Raw genomic sequence first — 16,537 nt, 5'->3', positions numbered from 1 at the left:
TTTGTTACGTCTTTAGACTTCACTGAGCCTTCATTGATCAGAGTTTCATAATGAATGTGATGTAGCCTATTTCACCAACCCGTTTGAATGGACACTCAGGACGATGTGTGTGGTCATTTGCACCCGAAGCCTTTTCACAGACTGTGTTCTTCAAACGTACGTCAATGTGCACCCGGGGTTTGAGCTACAAGAGAACAAGACAAGACACCCAATTCAATTCAAATGCCAAATTCAGTGGTGTGTTCTAGATTTTTTGGAGGGTATACTATAACTATTCCCCCCCTAGTTCCTCCCACACGCACGGCACGCACGCAGTAGAATTACCGTATTTTCCGCACTATAAGGCGCACCGTCAGTGCGCCTTATAGTGCGGATGCGCCTTATAATCCGATGCGCCTTATATATGTATCAATATTGTTTCCCTTGGTTTCCGCACTATAAGGCGCACCGTCAGTGCGCCTTATAGTGCGGATGCGCCTTATAATGCGGTGCGCCCTATATATGAAAATAATACATTTATTTAAGGTGCGCCTTATACTCAGATGCGCCTTATAGTGCGGAGAATACGGTAATTAATGTAAAACAATTGCTTTGAGCCCAGCCCATCCGCTCCTGGGTGCATCGTATCAGATGCATATCAACGTACCAGATAGGCCGTTTCAAACTGTTTTAGGATGTTTACGGTGGCGATGAAAAAAATCTGCAGGCCACACGGCGTATACAGCGTACCACAGTAGAACACACCACTGGCCAAATCCCACTTCAGCATGCTAACTTCCCAGTAGGAGAAAGGCTGTAGTTTCTATCAGCTTGGAATCCCCATTGATGATGTCACTGGTAGGCAGGCAGGCTTCTCAACAGCCCACCAGTGAGACGACTGAAACGGTGCCATCCAATAATGAGCATTAGTGAAGATCAATTATATGAAGATAAGGTTGAACATATAGAGCAAAGAGTTTGTCGTCCCAACGCCCTGAGTAAGCATGTTTAGGGACGGTGACTGGGGGAAAAACCTTTAAGAGGAAGAAAGTTCAGTCAGAAAACATCTTTATCTGTGGTGTTCATGGGTGCATTTCTCCTTTCCGACATGTCGCCTTTCCGACGTTGACGAACCCTATACCTAAGCCTAACCCTAACCCTAACCGCACGCGGAAGCCACTAGTCGGAGTGGTGAGATGTCGGAATGGAGAGTGAACACCGGTGTTCATGTCCTTAAGTCTTCTTATTTCAAACTGTGAGATGAAACATGACATGACACAGTGCTTTACATGTCAGTGTTTCCCATTGTTCACATATCATTATCATTGTCTTCCGGGACCCCCTTGGTGGCGGGCGTAGGGAAGGGAGAGGGTTGTGGGGGGTCTTGCCTGTTTGGAGGTAGTGCAACATTTTAAATATGTTGCACAACATCATAACTTGATTTTGTCCATTGTCTGCCTCGTTGTAAAAAAAAAAAGGCAAAGCTCAAGTTTAGTAAGGCTTTATGTGGTTAAATGTCTAAAAATGCACATTATCCCATTAAGACCTGAGGACTCAATTCTACAAATGTCTTATAAATCAGTTTTCTGAAAAACCTATGTTTCTATGTCAGTGGTTCTCAAACTTTTTCATGTCAAGAACCCCCAAAATTATATGTATTTGGCCGTGGACCCCTATCTGAAAAAAATGTCTTCCAGGAACCCTCAGAAGCAAAGATTTGAGATACAAAAATCTAAAAAATAGCAGGTATACAAGCTCAGAGAGTGTCACTTTGTGCCGCGCTATGATCTGCTATTTTAGAATAGCTAAAGTCTAAAATAATGAAATAATGGTTAAAGTGGTTAAAATCTAAAATGACACAGATGCTTTCCCGGTTTTAATGGGTTAACATCCAACATATTAATAGAAAAGATGATGTGTAAACAAACGAAAAAACATTAATTTACACAACACTGATGATAGTGATGTCAAACAAGTCTATATCTTTTAAATCTATGAAAACGTTTAATCTGCAACACACTTTTTTACATTAGTGAGGTTCCTTGCTTCATCTCTCTCTTAGCTAAGGCGTCCTTAGTTGCGTCCTTATTTCAATTTATCCCCTGAGCAAGCAGGCCGGCTCTATTAGTTCAATGGTAGAATTGTCAGCACTTGCGCAGGAAACCAGGTTAAAATCCGGGGTAGAAGAGGAAAGTTACATAGTGCTGCTTTAAGTTACCAGCAGATACATTGGAACAGTTCTGATAGGTGTTTCACAAGAGAGCACACTTACTCTATCATAACGTAAAGCTACACTAATTAAAACAAAACACAATGCAAAAGTAATTATTCAAAACACGATGAATGCATTAATAGGAGGATATTACCTGTTTTACTTCACCGATTTCAAAGAAGTTCAGATGTCCATAATCAAGTTGTTGATTAGCTTTATTCACAGCCAGATCAACAAAGCTCTTCAGGCGAGGTTCCATCTGGCTGTAGCTGTTGTGTGTCTGTCCTGTCGCCAGGCAGAACACACAGCTCAGGAACAACAAGCACACGCTGAGTCTCATCATCTTCTGCAGCATGGATCCTGAACAGGAGAATATAGGGTTAATTGTGTAGACCATTGGTTCTCAAAGTGGGGTCCGGGGACCCCCAGGGGTCCTTGAGGGGGTTCCAGGGGGTCCTCAGCTAAAGGTGTTAATCTAGCCTTTTCCCTTTTTTTCAAAGCAAACATTTTTAACTCAAATCTTGCACAACATATCTTTGAGATGGGGGTCCGCAGCACAAATAATACATATCATTGTGGGTGGTTCTTGAAATAAAAAAGTTTGAGAACCACTGGTGTAGACCTTCAGAACAGAGTTATTACTATTGACTAGAAATAATGAAATACCGTAAGAGAAACTATAATTGACAAATTATTTTAGTTAAAGGTAGGGTAAGTGATTTCCTTTGGGTAAAATAAGTGTTAAATAGCTCTATATTCTGATAGTACTCATTGCTATAGTGTGTTTGTTCAGTAACAGGAGTGTCTCTCCAGCTCTTAAAAAAACAGAAAATGCATTTTCAGGTTGGGATACCAATTTTATCCAATCAGGATAGAGAACTCAGTCAGGATACAGATTAAACAAGTGTAATTGGAAGTGATGACACAAAGAAATGAGCAGACACAATTGTAACAGGAACGCTATAAAAAATTAAGCAGATAAATGAGTACTCTCTCCTGAAATACCTTAAAATTTATTTTCTGTTTATTAAAGAGGTGGAGAGACCGGGAGACCCCTGTCTGTTATTGAATAACTGCTCTATTATGCTTTCTATCAGAATATTAACCTTTTAACAAAAACCTTTTTGTTTTAACCAAAGAATATCACTTACCCTACCTTAAACTGAAATTAAAACAAAAACTAGGCTTCACAAAAAAAACAATAGCTAACTGCATCTGTATTGTCTGTTTACAAAACTAACTACAATCATACAGAAATTGTCTTTTATTTTTTGTCAGTATCCAATTTTTTTCTTTAATAATATAGCAAAAATAGCAAATCTACAAGCTGTGGTGGAAGAAGTACTCACATGTGTTACTTATTTAAAAGTATCAATACTGAAATGTAGCAATACTTTGCTACAGGTAAAAATCAGGTAATAACATTTTACTTCAGTAAAAACTATACGAGGATTGGCATCAAAATATACTTAAAGTACCAAAAGTAAAAGTACTCATTATGCAGAGTGTCCAATTTCACAAGTTTTAAAAAGTATAAAAATCATTTGAAAATAGCCGATCAACAAGCTCACAACGCATCGCGACGCATTGTGAGCTCGTAGATTGTCTATTTTCAAAAAGCCAAAGTACCAAAAGTAAAAGTAGTGTACTCATTATGCAGAATGTCCAATTGCACAAGTTTTAAAATGTATAAAAATAATTTGAATATAGCCGATCTACAAGCTCACAATGCATTGCGACCCATTGTGAGCTTGTACATCAGCTATTTTCAAATACTGTAGCCAAAGTAAGTGCTGTGGCATCAATTAAAGGGACAGAGAGATTAGCAATGGGAAATGTAATCTAGCACAGTAAATGTATTCCAGTATACAGAATATGTATTCGAGTATAAGGATCACGAGTGAATGTCACGAGATAATGTGATTATGTAAGATGTTCTACTATATTGGCACCAAGTTAGGAAATATCAAATGGCACCATCGCACGGAACACGTACCAACTAAGGGACCCCAGAGGGCGCCAGATGTAGATCGATACATCTACATCTGGCGCCCAGATGTAGATGTAGCCCAGAAGGATAAGGATAGACAAAGTGGCATGCCAAACCAAGGTCCTGGGTGGGCATAGCGTGCCTACTAAACTTGGTGGGAACCAGTGGAAAAACATGTATGATGCCAAGAAAATAGGTAGTGGCTAGTACATATGCCACGTACACCAAGTCCCTAATGGCCAATATTATGACAGATGAATGACCGTGACATGACAGAATCTATTGTTTAAGAAATAGCTTACTAGAAATAAAAACGAAATAGAAACTAAACCATGATTACTATAAAACTGTGACTAGATATATTGACAATTTTAGTAATCAAATAAAAACTAGACTAAAATGTTAGTGAGGGACTTGTGGAGAAGAGATCCAGTAGAACTAAGACAAGTTATTTTATGCTTGAGCACAGAGTTCCGTACTATGAGCTTGTAGATCTTCTATTTTTGAAAAATCGTGAACATTTCTGCAAATCTTTGAATATATATTTTTCAAAGCGAACATTTTTAACTCCAACCTTTCCTTCTTTCCATATTTTGAGATGGGGGTCGCGGCCAAATACATTACATTTTGGGGGTCCTTGACATGAAAAAGTTTGAGAACCACTGATTATAGATTATTATTACGTTTTTTTATACATATGTTTTATGTATATTAAAATGTTCGCTTTAAAAAATACATATTGAAAGATTTGCAAAAATCTTGATTTAGAAAATAAATAGCCAAAGTATAAGATAATGGTTACAATCTTAAATGACAGATGCTTTCCCGGTCTTAATTGGTTAAGCAATACTACAGGAGAGGGTGTGTGTTATCGTGGTTATTGTTAGGTTTAGGCATAGTTTTGTGAAGTTAAGGTTAGGTTTAGGCATAGTTTTGTGAAGTTAAGGTTAGGTTTAGGCATAGTTTTGTGAAGTTAAGGTTAGGTTTAGGCCTAGTTTTTGTGAGGTTAGGGTTAAGGTTAGGTTTAGGCCTAGTTTTTGTGAGGTTAGGGTTAAGGTTAGGTTTAGGCCTGGTTTTTGTGAGGTTAGGGTTAAGGTTAGGTTTAGGCATAGTTTTGTGACGTTAAGGTTAGGTTTAGGCATAGTTTTTGTCAGGTTAGAGTTAAGGTTGGGTTTAGGCCTAGTTTTTGTGAGGTTAGGGTTAAGGTTAGGTTTAGGCATAATTTCGCCACATTAGGCATACTATCCAAAAACTCGCGGCAGAAGTCTCACAAGGCACAACTGCCAGTCAAAGTCACTACTCTCACTGATTGGACGGACGGGAGAACCAATGACATTAAATGCTGCCCCAGAAGGCATTCCAATGAATATAAGTCTAATGTGCGTTCCTCATATCAACACAGTCGGGTGTTACTTTTCAGGAAATGGACAAAAGAATCAGTGTTCCAATGGATCCAATGTAGTTATTAGATCCATTGGGTGGACAGCATGGCTCTCACCGCGGATTTGTGCCCACAATGTGTACCAATACATGATGTGTGCATAGATGCACTGCCATGTACACACATTAAGTGCATGCACACACATACACACGTGCACATATAGAGCACCGAAGTCCTGACGTCACTGCCAGTAGAGGGCGCTTTTCCGCAGGTTCGGGGCTTTACTTTTTGTGTTATCCTCATTGGGGAATCTTAGATCGCTTTATATAAGAACTGTGTTCCAAAAATAAACACACCACCCCGGCGATTTTACTCATATGGATATAAAGCATCGACTGAAGGTGTAAATGTACATATTTACCCAGAGAGTAACACAATATAAACACTAGAAACAAGTCAAACAACCCAAAGACTACATTTCCCATGAACACGGTTTCTGTAGGGACAGTGATATCACACCCGGAAGACTTTTAAGGCAGAATTCATCACATTTTCGCCAGAAACAGGCTGTATCAAATATGAATGAATATCATAAACGATGCAGAGCCACCCCCCTGACAAAAACGCCAGGGTGGTGTGTTTATGTTTGGAACACAGTTCTTATAATGTCGTGATCTAAGATTCCCAAAAGGGGATTTCAACACATTTTTTTTTTTTTTTGTGTTGAACGAACCCGTGAAACAGCGCCCTCTAGTGGCAGTGATGTCAGACTTCAGTGCTCTATGAACTTTATACATTTTCTAAAATGGCACATCTATAAGCTCACACAACGCATCGTAATGCGACGCGACGTGTTGTGAGCTTATAGATAAGCTATGTTTGCGTGACATTCCTGTACAACAAGGTAGCTCATAACGCGTCCTAGCGCGATGTGTCGTGAGCTTGTAGATCGGCTTTTTTCAGCTTTAGGATTCTGAATCAGGATTAAGGTTATGGCAAAAACCAGCATCCTAAAATGTTGATGTCCTTACGAGCAGTGGTGTAAAGTAACTAAGTACATTTACTCAAGTACTGCACTTCAGTAGTTTTGAGGTATTCTTTACTTTATTGGAGTATTTCCAATTTTCTGTACTTTTACTTCTACTCCACTACATCTCAGCAAATATTGTACTAACCGCTTCAGTCCTATATATATTTTGGCCATTTGAAAATAGCCGATCTACAAGCGTAGATCGGCTGTGTGAGCTTGTAGATCTGCTATTTTACAAAAACTTGTGAAATGGAAATACAATACTTTTGTACCTTTACTCAAGTAAATTTTGAATTCCGGACTTTAACTTGTAATGGAGTATTTCTACATTGCATTATTGATACTTTTACTTCAGTACAAAAGTTGAGTACTTTTTTCACTACTGCTTACGACAGGGGAGGGCAAGATTTCTCTCCAGGGGGCCATACTGACTTCCATAAAGTGAGTGAGGGGCCACACATTGTACAATTGAATTGAAACTTGAAACACATAGTGCTGAATTATGTTCAAACTGCATGGATTTTAGACATGCCAGACTACATTAAAATAAGGTACTAGCTTTCACAACAATCATTTTCAGTTACAAAATGTTGTAACTGAAAATTGTTCTGTTCAAACATTCTTTTTCTTCTTCTTTTTTTTTTACAGCTGTACTGTATCACTCTGGTGTACTCTGGCCTTACAATAAAAAGATGACTTGCATTAAACAATCCACATCAATGCCGTATCAACTTTTAAATGAGCCTATAAATGTGTACAGCATCTTATCTGATATGAACCACTCCATAGGTCACTGATCAAACACATTGCAGTATGTTATAAATATGGACTCACGGCAGACTGTTTCACTGTTACATTATAAACATTAAACATTTGAGTACATATGGATGGAGGTTTGCAGGTAGATATTGTTCTCAAATGGTAAATATTAACTCATTAACTCATTCACTGCCACTGACTTAAAAAACATATTTTTTTCCAATTACCAAATCTGCCACTGACGTAAAAAACATAATTTTGAAAACCGTTGATTTTATAAAAGATCTCACCGTTCTTCATCCCTCGTAGTGATACATTTCATAACCCGGATACGGAAATAACATCAATCCAAGATTTCCGTTACCGTCTGCTCCCTTCCGTTTTCACTTCTATTCTACTACATCTCAGAGGCAAATATTGTACTTTTTACTCCACTACAATTATTTGAAAACCGTAGTTACTAGTTACTTTGTAGATTTTTCTTATTATACACCAAGACAAGACAGACAGGCTGAATAGGCCTAATAGCCCAAAGTTTTATTAACGTGCGTGAATAAAAAAAAACACTGGGAATATTGGAAGATTTCTTTTTTACATGATGAATAGATTTGAAGTAGTAACATTGAATAAATAATAGTACATCCTATATTGTTTGTTATAATCTCAAGTGAACAACACGCCCCTACAACCATATACACATGAGTGTTTCTCTGAAGGGTCTTGTGACTGTTACAGTGTTCAATTCACTGCAGATAAAATGTTGTTGGGGCGGTGTAACCGCCCCCTATAAGTGAGTTTTGGACACTGACCAATCCTGCACCGTGATTGGCCAATAGTCTACAACGCAGTCTACACCCCTAACCCTTCCACAGTCAATGCAAATCTATACTTTTGCAAAGTCAGCCAATCACATTACAGCTAGTGTCATCACCACTAGCTGTAATGTGATTGGCTGACTTTGCAAATTCAGGACTGTGATTGGCTAGCGAAACACATGACACATGTGCAGCCCTATGAATAGCAGTATGGACTTAAAAAAAAGTTTTTTTAAGTGAGTCATGTTGTGATGACCACACACCGCCCACTTCACACTGGGTGTGATTTTTGGGGCGGTGTAGCCGCCCCCTATAAGTGAGTTTTGGACACCGACCAAAAAATGTGTGTACCCCCTAACCCTTCCATTGTTAATGCAAATCGATACTTTTTTCATATCAGCCAATCACATTACAGCTAGTGTCATCACCACTAACTGTAATGTGATTGGCTGACTTTGCAAATTCAGGACTGTGATTGGCTAGCGAAACACATGACACATGTGCAGCCCTATGAATAGCAGTATGGACTTTAAAAAAAGTAATTTATCCTTTTTTTAAAGTGAGTCATGTTGTGATGACCACACACCGCCCACTTCACACTGGGTGTGATTTTTGATATACAATAGGCTATTTGCATATGTATATCAATCAAACAAGAATGAGGAATCACCTGATATCTGACCACCTCATATCTGACAGATTTGATGACCTACTGTATTTCTATATAAATGGTTTTATATCATACTTGACTTTTTATGACATCTTAATCTTTTCAGATCCTGCATCTTCATTGCATCCCTTAATAAGTGATGGCACATGAATGTCTATTAGGGATCCTTCAGGAACTTAGTGCTGATGACTTCAAGCATTCCAATTGCTCCTGGAAATCGACTCCGATGGCTCCATTCCGAAAGACAGGCTGGAAACTGCAACCAGGCCTCAAACAGTAGATGTGATGACACAAGCATATTCTGATAGAGGTGGAGGTGGGTCTAGCGACAAGCCAATCAGCGAATATCTGCTAAAACAAGCTGTGCGATGACGTCAGATGTAGGCGGATCTGTGGATCTCTTGTGATTGGTTTAGGGAAATTCTAATCCCCTCCCAATTGTAATTGCAGACACTGCAGCCAATTGTAGACTGAGGCTTCACACAGCTTCAGGTTGATAATCAGTCTACTCTGGAGGAGGTTACAAGAAACCTCCTGGCGAAGATCAACAGGAGTGATCTAGTGGTGACACTTTCAGGTAATTAAATTACATTATTAATATCATATCATATTATATCACATTATATCATATTATATCACATTATATCGCCGCTGTCAGGCAGAAAACTTGTATCTCCTTATTTCAAGTGTGTATGCTTTTTCATAAATTAATGCTCAACATGGTTGTACTGTACAACAGTTTCACACAAAAGTATCGTGAAAAACCTCCCAGCAGCGTTGCTGCAATAAATCATATATCATATCATACCCCCCAGTTTATAGCGTTGATTGATTGATTGAAGTACTTTATTTAGAAAGACATGGAAATGGAAGTAGTTTACAATACAAGGTCCTCTAAACTGAATTGCCCAGAAAAACACAATGGCTTATTTAAAATGAGATCCCCACACACTCAAATCATGATGACATTTGTATCACTCTGTTGTACTCTGGCCTTACAATAAAACGATTAGTTGCATAAAACAATCCACGTCAATGCCGTATCAACTTTTAAATGAGCCTATCATTTTTTACAGCATCTTATCTGATATGCACCACTCCATAGGTCACTGATCAAACACATTGCATTATGTTATAAATATGGACTCAAGGTTGACTGTTTCACTGTTACATTATCAACTTAAAACATTTGAGTATACATACGGATGGGGGGGGAATGCAGGTAGGTATTGTACTCAAATGGTAAATATTAATTACTATTAATTGGAGTCTAGTTAAATATTATTTTCTAAAAAACACTAACATACGGCAGCCTTTTTTTGTACATTTTTGGTGGGGGTCATTTTGTTTTTCTTTGAGGACTTGGCGGGCCGGATTAAGATGGTCAAAGGGCCGGGTCCGGCCCCCAGGCCGTATGTTGCCCATGTGTGATCTACAGCCTTCTTTGTGACCACATCCTCTGCTCTCAAAAAAATAAACAAGATGGCACAGAGACAAGTCGACTTGCTTGGTCTCCACACAAACAACCTTTGATTTCCTATACTAACACATCTGGCCAAAATTCATGTCAGATCCTGTGTCTAGGTAAGACATGACCTTTGACACAATCTAAATGTCTCAATAGAAGAGCAGGGAGACAAAATATAACCGCCCCAATTGTATACGTTATATTGTATTAACATACTCTACCATACAGATTGGACAAAATTAAAATGTATTCATTAAAGACGGGGTGCCGTGATTTTCAGTGATTCCCCCCCCCCCTCCTAAAACATAATCATCAGGTATTATGGTTTTACTAGGAGGAAGATTTTTTTCAAAAAAGTGTACAGAAATTGTTAAAATTATGTTTTTATGTGGACACGCCTCCAGTTCATTAAGTATACCTGGTTCTCACCTTAGCACCTCCTCCACCACCTTAGCACCACCCACCTGTCCTAGTCCCTCCTCCTCCTCATGCCCACACCTGTTGTGTCATGATAATGAGGGGGAGGGTATGTTTTCACTATGTCACTAAAGCGCTGTTTCTCTATTGGCACGTTTGACCCTCAAGGTTTCAGCCTCCAGGTAGAAACTCAAAATAGTCAGAGAAGACATAAAACACCATAAAAACACCACCAGGGGGCTTAATGAAGTTCTATCAACCTCATAGACACATGAAAAACAGAAAAAGTGCAAAACCATGGCACCACCTCTTTAAAAAAAAGTAAGTAATTAAAAGTATATTTCTTCATTTTGATATCAATGAATTGCTGTAATGTTTTCACAATGAATTTATAGGACCTTGTAACTCTTGTTTCAGAGAAGTAACTCTCTGAAACCACCTGCATTGCATGCACTGATGTACTTGCTTGTAGAACCACTACGTTATACAAACTCAAAGCCTGCAGAGACACCTATAAAAACATAGAAATGACTGATAGACCCATACAAGATGAAAGAGGCGAGTGGAGGGGGAAGCTAGAAACACGGCTAGTGTGAGAGAATTTTAGAGAAGAAAAAGAAACAGCAAACCTAAAAGTACTCAGTACTTTAAAGCCCTCCTAGAAATGTACTTGAGTAAAATTAAAATATTTGTCTTGGAAATGTACTCAAGTAAGAGTAATAAGTATCAAAAAATCGAATACTCAAGTAAAATACAAATCCTCAGAATCTGTACTTAAAGAGGTGGTGCCATGGTTTTGCACTTTTTCAGTTTTTCATGTGTCTGAGGTTGACAGAAATCCAATATTTTTTTAATGTATAATGGTGTCTTCTCTGACTATTTTGTTTTTTCCTGTCAGCTGAAATATTTTGAGTCAAAGGTGCCAATCAGAAAACAGCGATTTACTGACGCAATACAAACCATACCCTCCCCTTCATTATCATACCACAACAGCTGTGAGAGAGAGAGAGAGAGAGAGAGAGAGAGAGTGAGTTTGATTGAATACTTTATTTAGAAGTTTGCAGATGAAAAGCACATGAAGGTACAGTTCAGATACAAGGTCAACTGTCGTCTAAATAGGATTAAAAAACCACACCCAGTGTGAAGTGAGCGGTGATATTTATGAGTTAATTTCATCATGCATCTCGGTAGCCAATCACAGCACGTCCTGCGAAGTGACGTGCTTAACATTTTTTACATTATTATTAATTTCATCATGCGTCTCGCTAGCCAATCACAGCGCGTCTGGGAAGTTTGAAGTTAATTTCATCATGTGTCTCGCTAGCCAATCACAGCACGTCCTGCTGGGTGTGATTTCTTTTTAGCCTATGGGCGTGTTTTCCACAGCATGGCGTCACAGCGAAAGACAAATTGTCACGATGGAAAGAAAAACTTTCACCACGGATGGGTCCTAAACCCTCTCATAGGAGTGGTTGCACTGCTCAAAAACACAATGACAATACTCAATTCATAGTGACATTAAATGACAAGACAGATACTACTATGCAGAACATCATATAAACAGTTTACAATTGAAAAATAAGAAAAACAAAAAATATGTACGGTAAAAAGTTCGAAAAAGAAAAAGAGAGATGGAGAGAGAGAGATAGAGAGAACACGCAGTAAAACTCACCGCTACTGCAACAGATGATTGAAAGATCAGTACTTCCAAATTGCATGGTGTTCACGTTGGTAAAAAGGTTAATATGAGCGATCCAAAAACATAAACCATTCATTCATGTCCCTTTTATCACAGTCAGACTTCTTGTAGTGGTCTTTACAATCTGTAAAGACTGGCTACCCAGCTATCAGAGCTGTTTTAGACCAGTTGTTCTCAAACCTTTTCATGTCAAGTACCCACAAATTAAATTGTAGTTATAAGTTATTTAAAACAAATGTTTTTTTCCCCTAAGATGTTTTGAAAACAGAAAATACAAAAACACTCTCAGACATGGAAGATGAAATCGCCGCCCTCGTCATTGACAACGGATCTGGTATGTGCAAAGCTGGCTTTGCAGGAGATGACGCGCCCCGTGCCGTGTTCCCCTCCATCGTTGGACGTCCCAGACATCAGGTACACAACGCTGCACTGAAAGTTCAAACTTGGATGGCTAGAAAAACATGTATATCCCCTATAAAATATATTATTGGCCAATCTACAAGCTTGCATTTTATGTACATTGGTTTTCAGTATTCAAAAGTAGCAGATCGACAAGCTCAAAAAGCTTGCAGATCTGCTACTTGTGACGCTGTAGTATGATCAAGTAGGGCATTCATTTACCAAAAATATGGAGACATTTTCTGCCCACAGCAACGATATCCTCTGCTGTTTGTTAACCCTTTGTGTGCCTTTTCCCTCCTCCCCAGGGTGTGATGGTGGGCATGGGCCAGAAGGACAGCTACGTGGGAGACGAGGCCCAGAGCAAGAGAGGCATCCTGACCCTGAAGTACCCCATCGAGCGCGGCATCGTCACCAACTGGGACGACATGGAGAAGATCTGGCATCACACCTTCTACAACGAGCTGCGTGTGGCCCCCGAGGAGCACCCCGTCCTGCTCACAGAGGCCCCCCTCAACCCCAAGGCCAACAGGGAGAAGATGACCCAGGTAAGAAAACAAAACTGGGGACTTGCAGGAAGATGTGGGTCTGGGTAATGAACCGAAAATGTTTTGAAACCCGACATTTAGAAGAACCAATAACCGACTTACGAAACGGGGAAGCAGGGTTCTATTTTTTATTATATCAATGAATCAACACAAAGATTATTTGTTGTAAATAATCAAATCAATTAGTCTGACTACTTCACCCTGTATTATACTTTGTTGTACAATAGTGGCGTACAAAAATGGCAGATCTACAAGCTCACAACACGATGCATTGTGAGCTTGTAGATCGGTTACTTTTTTTAAAAACTTTTTGAAAATCTTTTGAATTGTATTAAACCAAAAATATAATAGAGATACAATGGGATATTGTAACCCATAAAAATGTATCCACAACCCAAACATGGGTCCTGACCCAGTGTTTGAGAACCACTGAACTAGAGCGGTATTCATTCTTTGTGAAACAGAAGTGACCCATCATCTAACCCTCCCACCCTCTCTTCATTCAGATCATGTTCGAGACCTTCAACACCCCCGCCATGTACGTGGCCATCCAGGCAGTGCTGTCCCTGTACGCCTCCGCTCGTATCACCGGTATCGTCATGGACTCCGGTGACGGTATGACCCACACTGTGCCCATCTACGAGGGCTACTCCCTGCCCCACGCCATCCTCAGGTTGGACCTGGCTGGACGCGACCTCACAGACTACCTCATGAAGATCCTCACCGAGAGGGGCTACAGCTTCACCACCAAAGGTTGGTAAACACCTTGAAACCACACATTGAAACCAGCCAAACACCTCATCCCGACGCTGAAACCAGCTAGAGACAGCTTTTAGTGTTATATTGTTGCTGGAGGTGTAAAACCCCTCAACATCCTGTCGGCGGTTTACACCACAAGCAAGTCCTTAAGACTTGGTAAACAGGACATGAGCTGGCTCTGTACTTCTCCAGTGCACAATCTCTTAGGCAAAAATAGCTGTAGATCTGCTTTTTTTTTTTGGCTAAAGTTCTCCCCCAGAATATGCATGCTGGGAATATATAGTCTTCTGTTAACTAATCTGCATTCTCCTCTTCCTCCCAACAGCCGAGCGTGTGATCGTGCGTGACATCAAGGAGAAACTGTGCTACGTTGCACTGGACTTTGAGCAGGAAATGGGCACCGCGTCCTCGTCTTCCTCCCTGGAGAAGAGCTACGAGCTGCCCGACGGACAGGTCATCACCATCGACAACGAGAGGTTCCGTTGTCCAGAGGCCCTCTTCCAGCCCTCATTCCTCGGTGAGTCACACTTTATTCCAGTCATTTGGATTACCTTGCAGCGAGCATGTCTTCTATGGAAGCATGTTGCGCAGCGAAAATAGCTGATCTACAAGCTCTTAATGCGTCTTGTAGATTGGCTATTTTCGAGTATTTAAAGCCAGAGTCTGATTTCTTCACCTGGTTGGCAGTATGTAAAACGGCAGGAACAATATTACTAAACATCATACTTTTACATATTGGCTCATTTTAACACAGAGTCTCATAATAGGGTTTGGCCATACACATTTTCAGTTGTGAAATTTTATTTTCCTATATATAATCTAAGAGCCAAGATGACCTGCATCTAAAATGAGGTGAAATGATTAATCGGTTGTCTCAGAAAGTTGACGTAATGGGTTTAGTTGGTGTATTCTATTAATGTCCACCAAAATGTGAATGTTTGTTCTAGTATATGCATTTCGCTGCATGGAATTAATGATTAGTTGAAGCCCTAATCTAGACCTTAGGCTTAACACTCGTCTCTCTCCTCCTACATGTAGGTATGGACTCTGAGTCCAGTGGTATCCATGAGACGATCTTCAACAGCATCATGAAGTGCGACATGGACACCCGTAAGGACCTGTACGCCAACACGGTGCTCTCCGGTGGTACCACCATGTACCCTGGCATCGCCGACCGCATGCAGAAGGAGATCACATCCCTGGCACCCTCCACCATGAATATCATGGTAAAACCATTGTCCTGTAATATCCATTACAATCCCCCTTGTGTGTGGCAAAAGCTATGACAACTGCTGCCACTTGGTGGATGGTACGAGTTAATGCAGTAGAACAGCCATTCTTTATTTCATAAACCTACAGTATGGCTTTGTTTGTAGTGCACTAGTCCAGTGTTTCCCAAACTGGTGCCCAGAAAAGTCTGGGTACCCTTGCACTAGTCGCAATTCAAAACCACTGTTGTGTTAACAAAAACGTATCCATCTCTCCTTTTTTCAGATCATTGCTCCCCCAGAGAGGAAGTACTCCGTCTGGATCGGAGGCTCCGTCCTGGCCTCTCTGTCCACCTTCCAGCAGAAGTGGATCAGCAAGCAGGAGTACGACGAGTCCGGCCCCAGCATCGTCCACAGGAAGTGCTTCTAAACCGACTGTAAAAAAAAAAAAACCTCGCACCTCCTTCTACGAATCCTTGATACAGCTCTGCGTCTGCACACATAACCTTGGCACACCGACAGAGCCTGTACCACCCCCCCCCCCCCCCCCCCCCCCCGTGATTGGTGGAAACTTTTTGCAGGAAGTTAACTGGCCGGAGTGAACCAGGTGGTTTGCGTGTGTGTGTGTGTGTGTGTGTGTGTGTGTGTGTGTGTGTGTGTGTGTGTGTGTGTGTGTGTGTGTGTGTGTGTGTGTGTGTGTGTGTGTGTGTGTGTGTGTGTGTGTGTGTGTGTGTGTGTGTGTGAAACATGTCATTTGTTTGTGTAGGTCATTCCAGATGTCTGTCTGTTTGTTCACCACCTTATTTGCCTCTATGAAGGTGTATTCACTGGTGGGTGTGCTGCCCAACAGAACGTCTACAGTATTTGCTTAATGTGTAAATTATCCGAAACTTGTTTTTGTACTTTCAGCCTTAAATGATATATACTTGGGGTTCCAGTTTGTTTTTGTCATTATGCAAAAAGACAAAGCTTTTACCTGTTTTGTATGGAGGTGTAAAAGGTTTGTTAATGGGGCCTGTTGCCCCCTCTAGTCTACACTGACCAGTAAGAGCCCAATAAAAGTGCACATGTCTGAAAACGGTTTCTGTCCTTGGTCTTTTAATCCTTCTCAAGATTTTAGACGTATATTTACTACACCTGATCTATTGACATGCATTTATTTGGTCCAAGTTGTTGTCCGTCTGACAACAAACGGCTTTGGGA

The 16,537-nt window shown here is 40.3% G+C and overlaps 2 protein-coding genes across 2 annotated transcripts in view; one reads left to right on the top strand and one right to left on the bottom strand.

Moving 5' to 3' along the window:
• Positions 1–16,537, bottom strand: part of LOC311035120 (uncharacterized protein) — a 47,088-nt gene that overhangs the window by 1,807 nt on the left and 28,744 nt on the right. Inside the window, exon 7 of the mRNA XM_084043200.1 lies at positions 80–184. Within this exon, the coding sequence (XP_083899326.1) occupies positions 80–184 (105 nt within the window). The remainder of the gene's footprint in view (positions 1–79; positions 185–16,537) is intronic.
• On the top strand, positions 12,710–15,856 carry LOC311035167 (actin, cytoplasmic 3). The gene is made up of 6 exons (XM_084043246.1): positions 12,710–12,834; positions 13,128–13,367; positions 13,874–14,120; positions 14,452–14,643; positions 15,165–15,352; positions 15,621–15,856. Exons 1-6 carry the CDS (start codon positions 12,712–12,714, stop codon positions 15,762–15,764), a joined length of 1,134 nt encoding a protein of 377 aa, XP_083899372.1. The 5' UTR covers positions 12,710–12,711; the 3' UTR covers positions 15,765–15,856.

Source organism: Gymnoscopelus microlampas (assembly GCF_963454915.1).
Source record: "Gymnoscopelus microlampas genome assembly, chromosome: 2".
Classification (NCBI taxonomy): domain Eukaryota; kingdom Metazoa; phylum Chordata; class Actinopteri; order Myctophiformes; family Myctophidae; genus Gymnoscopelus; species Gymnoscopelus microlampas.
This window is presented reverse-complemented; position numbering and strand designations above follow the sequence as displayed.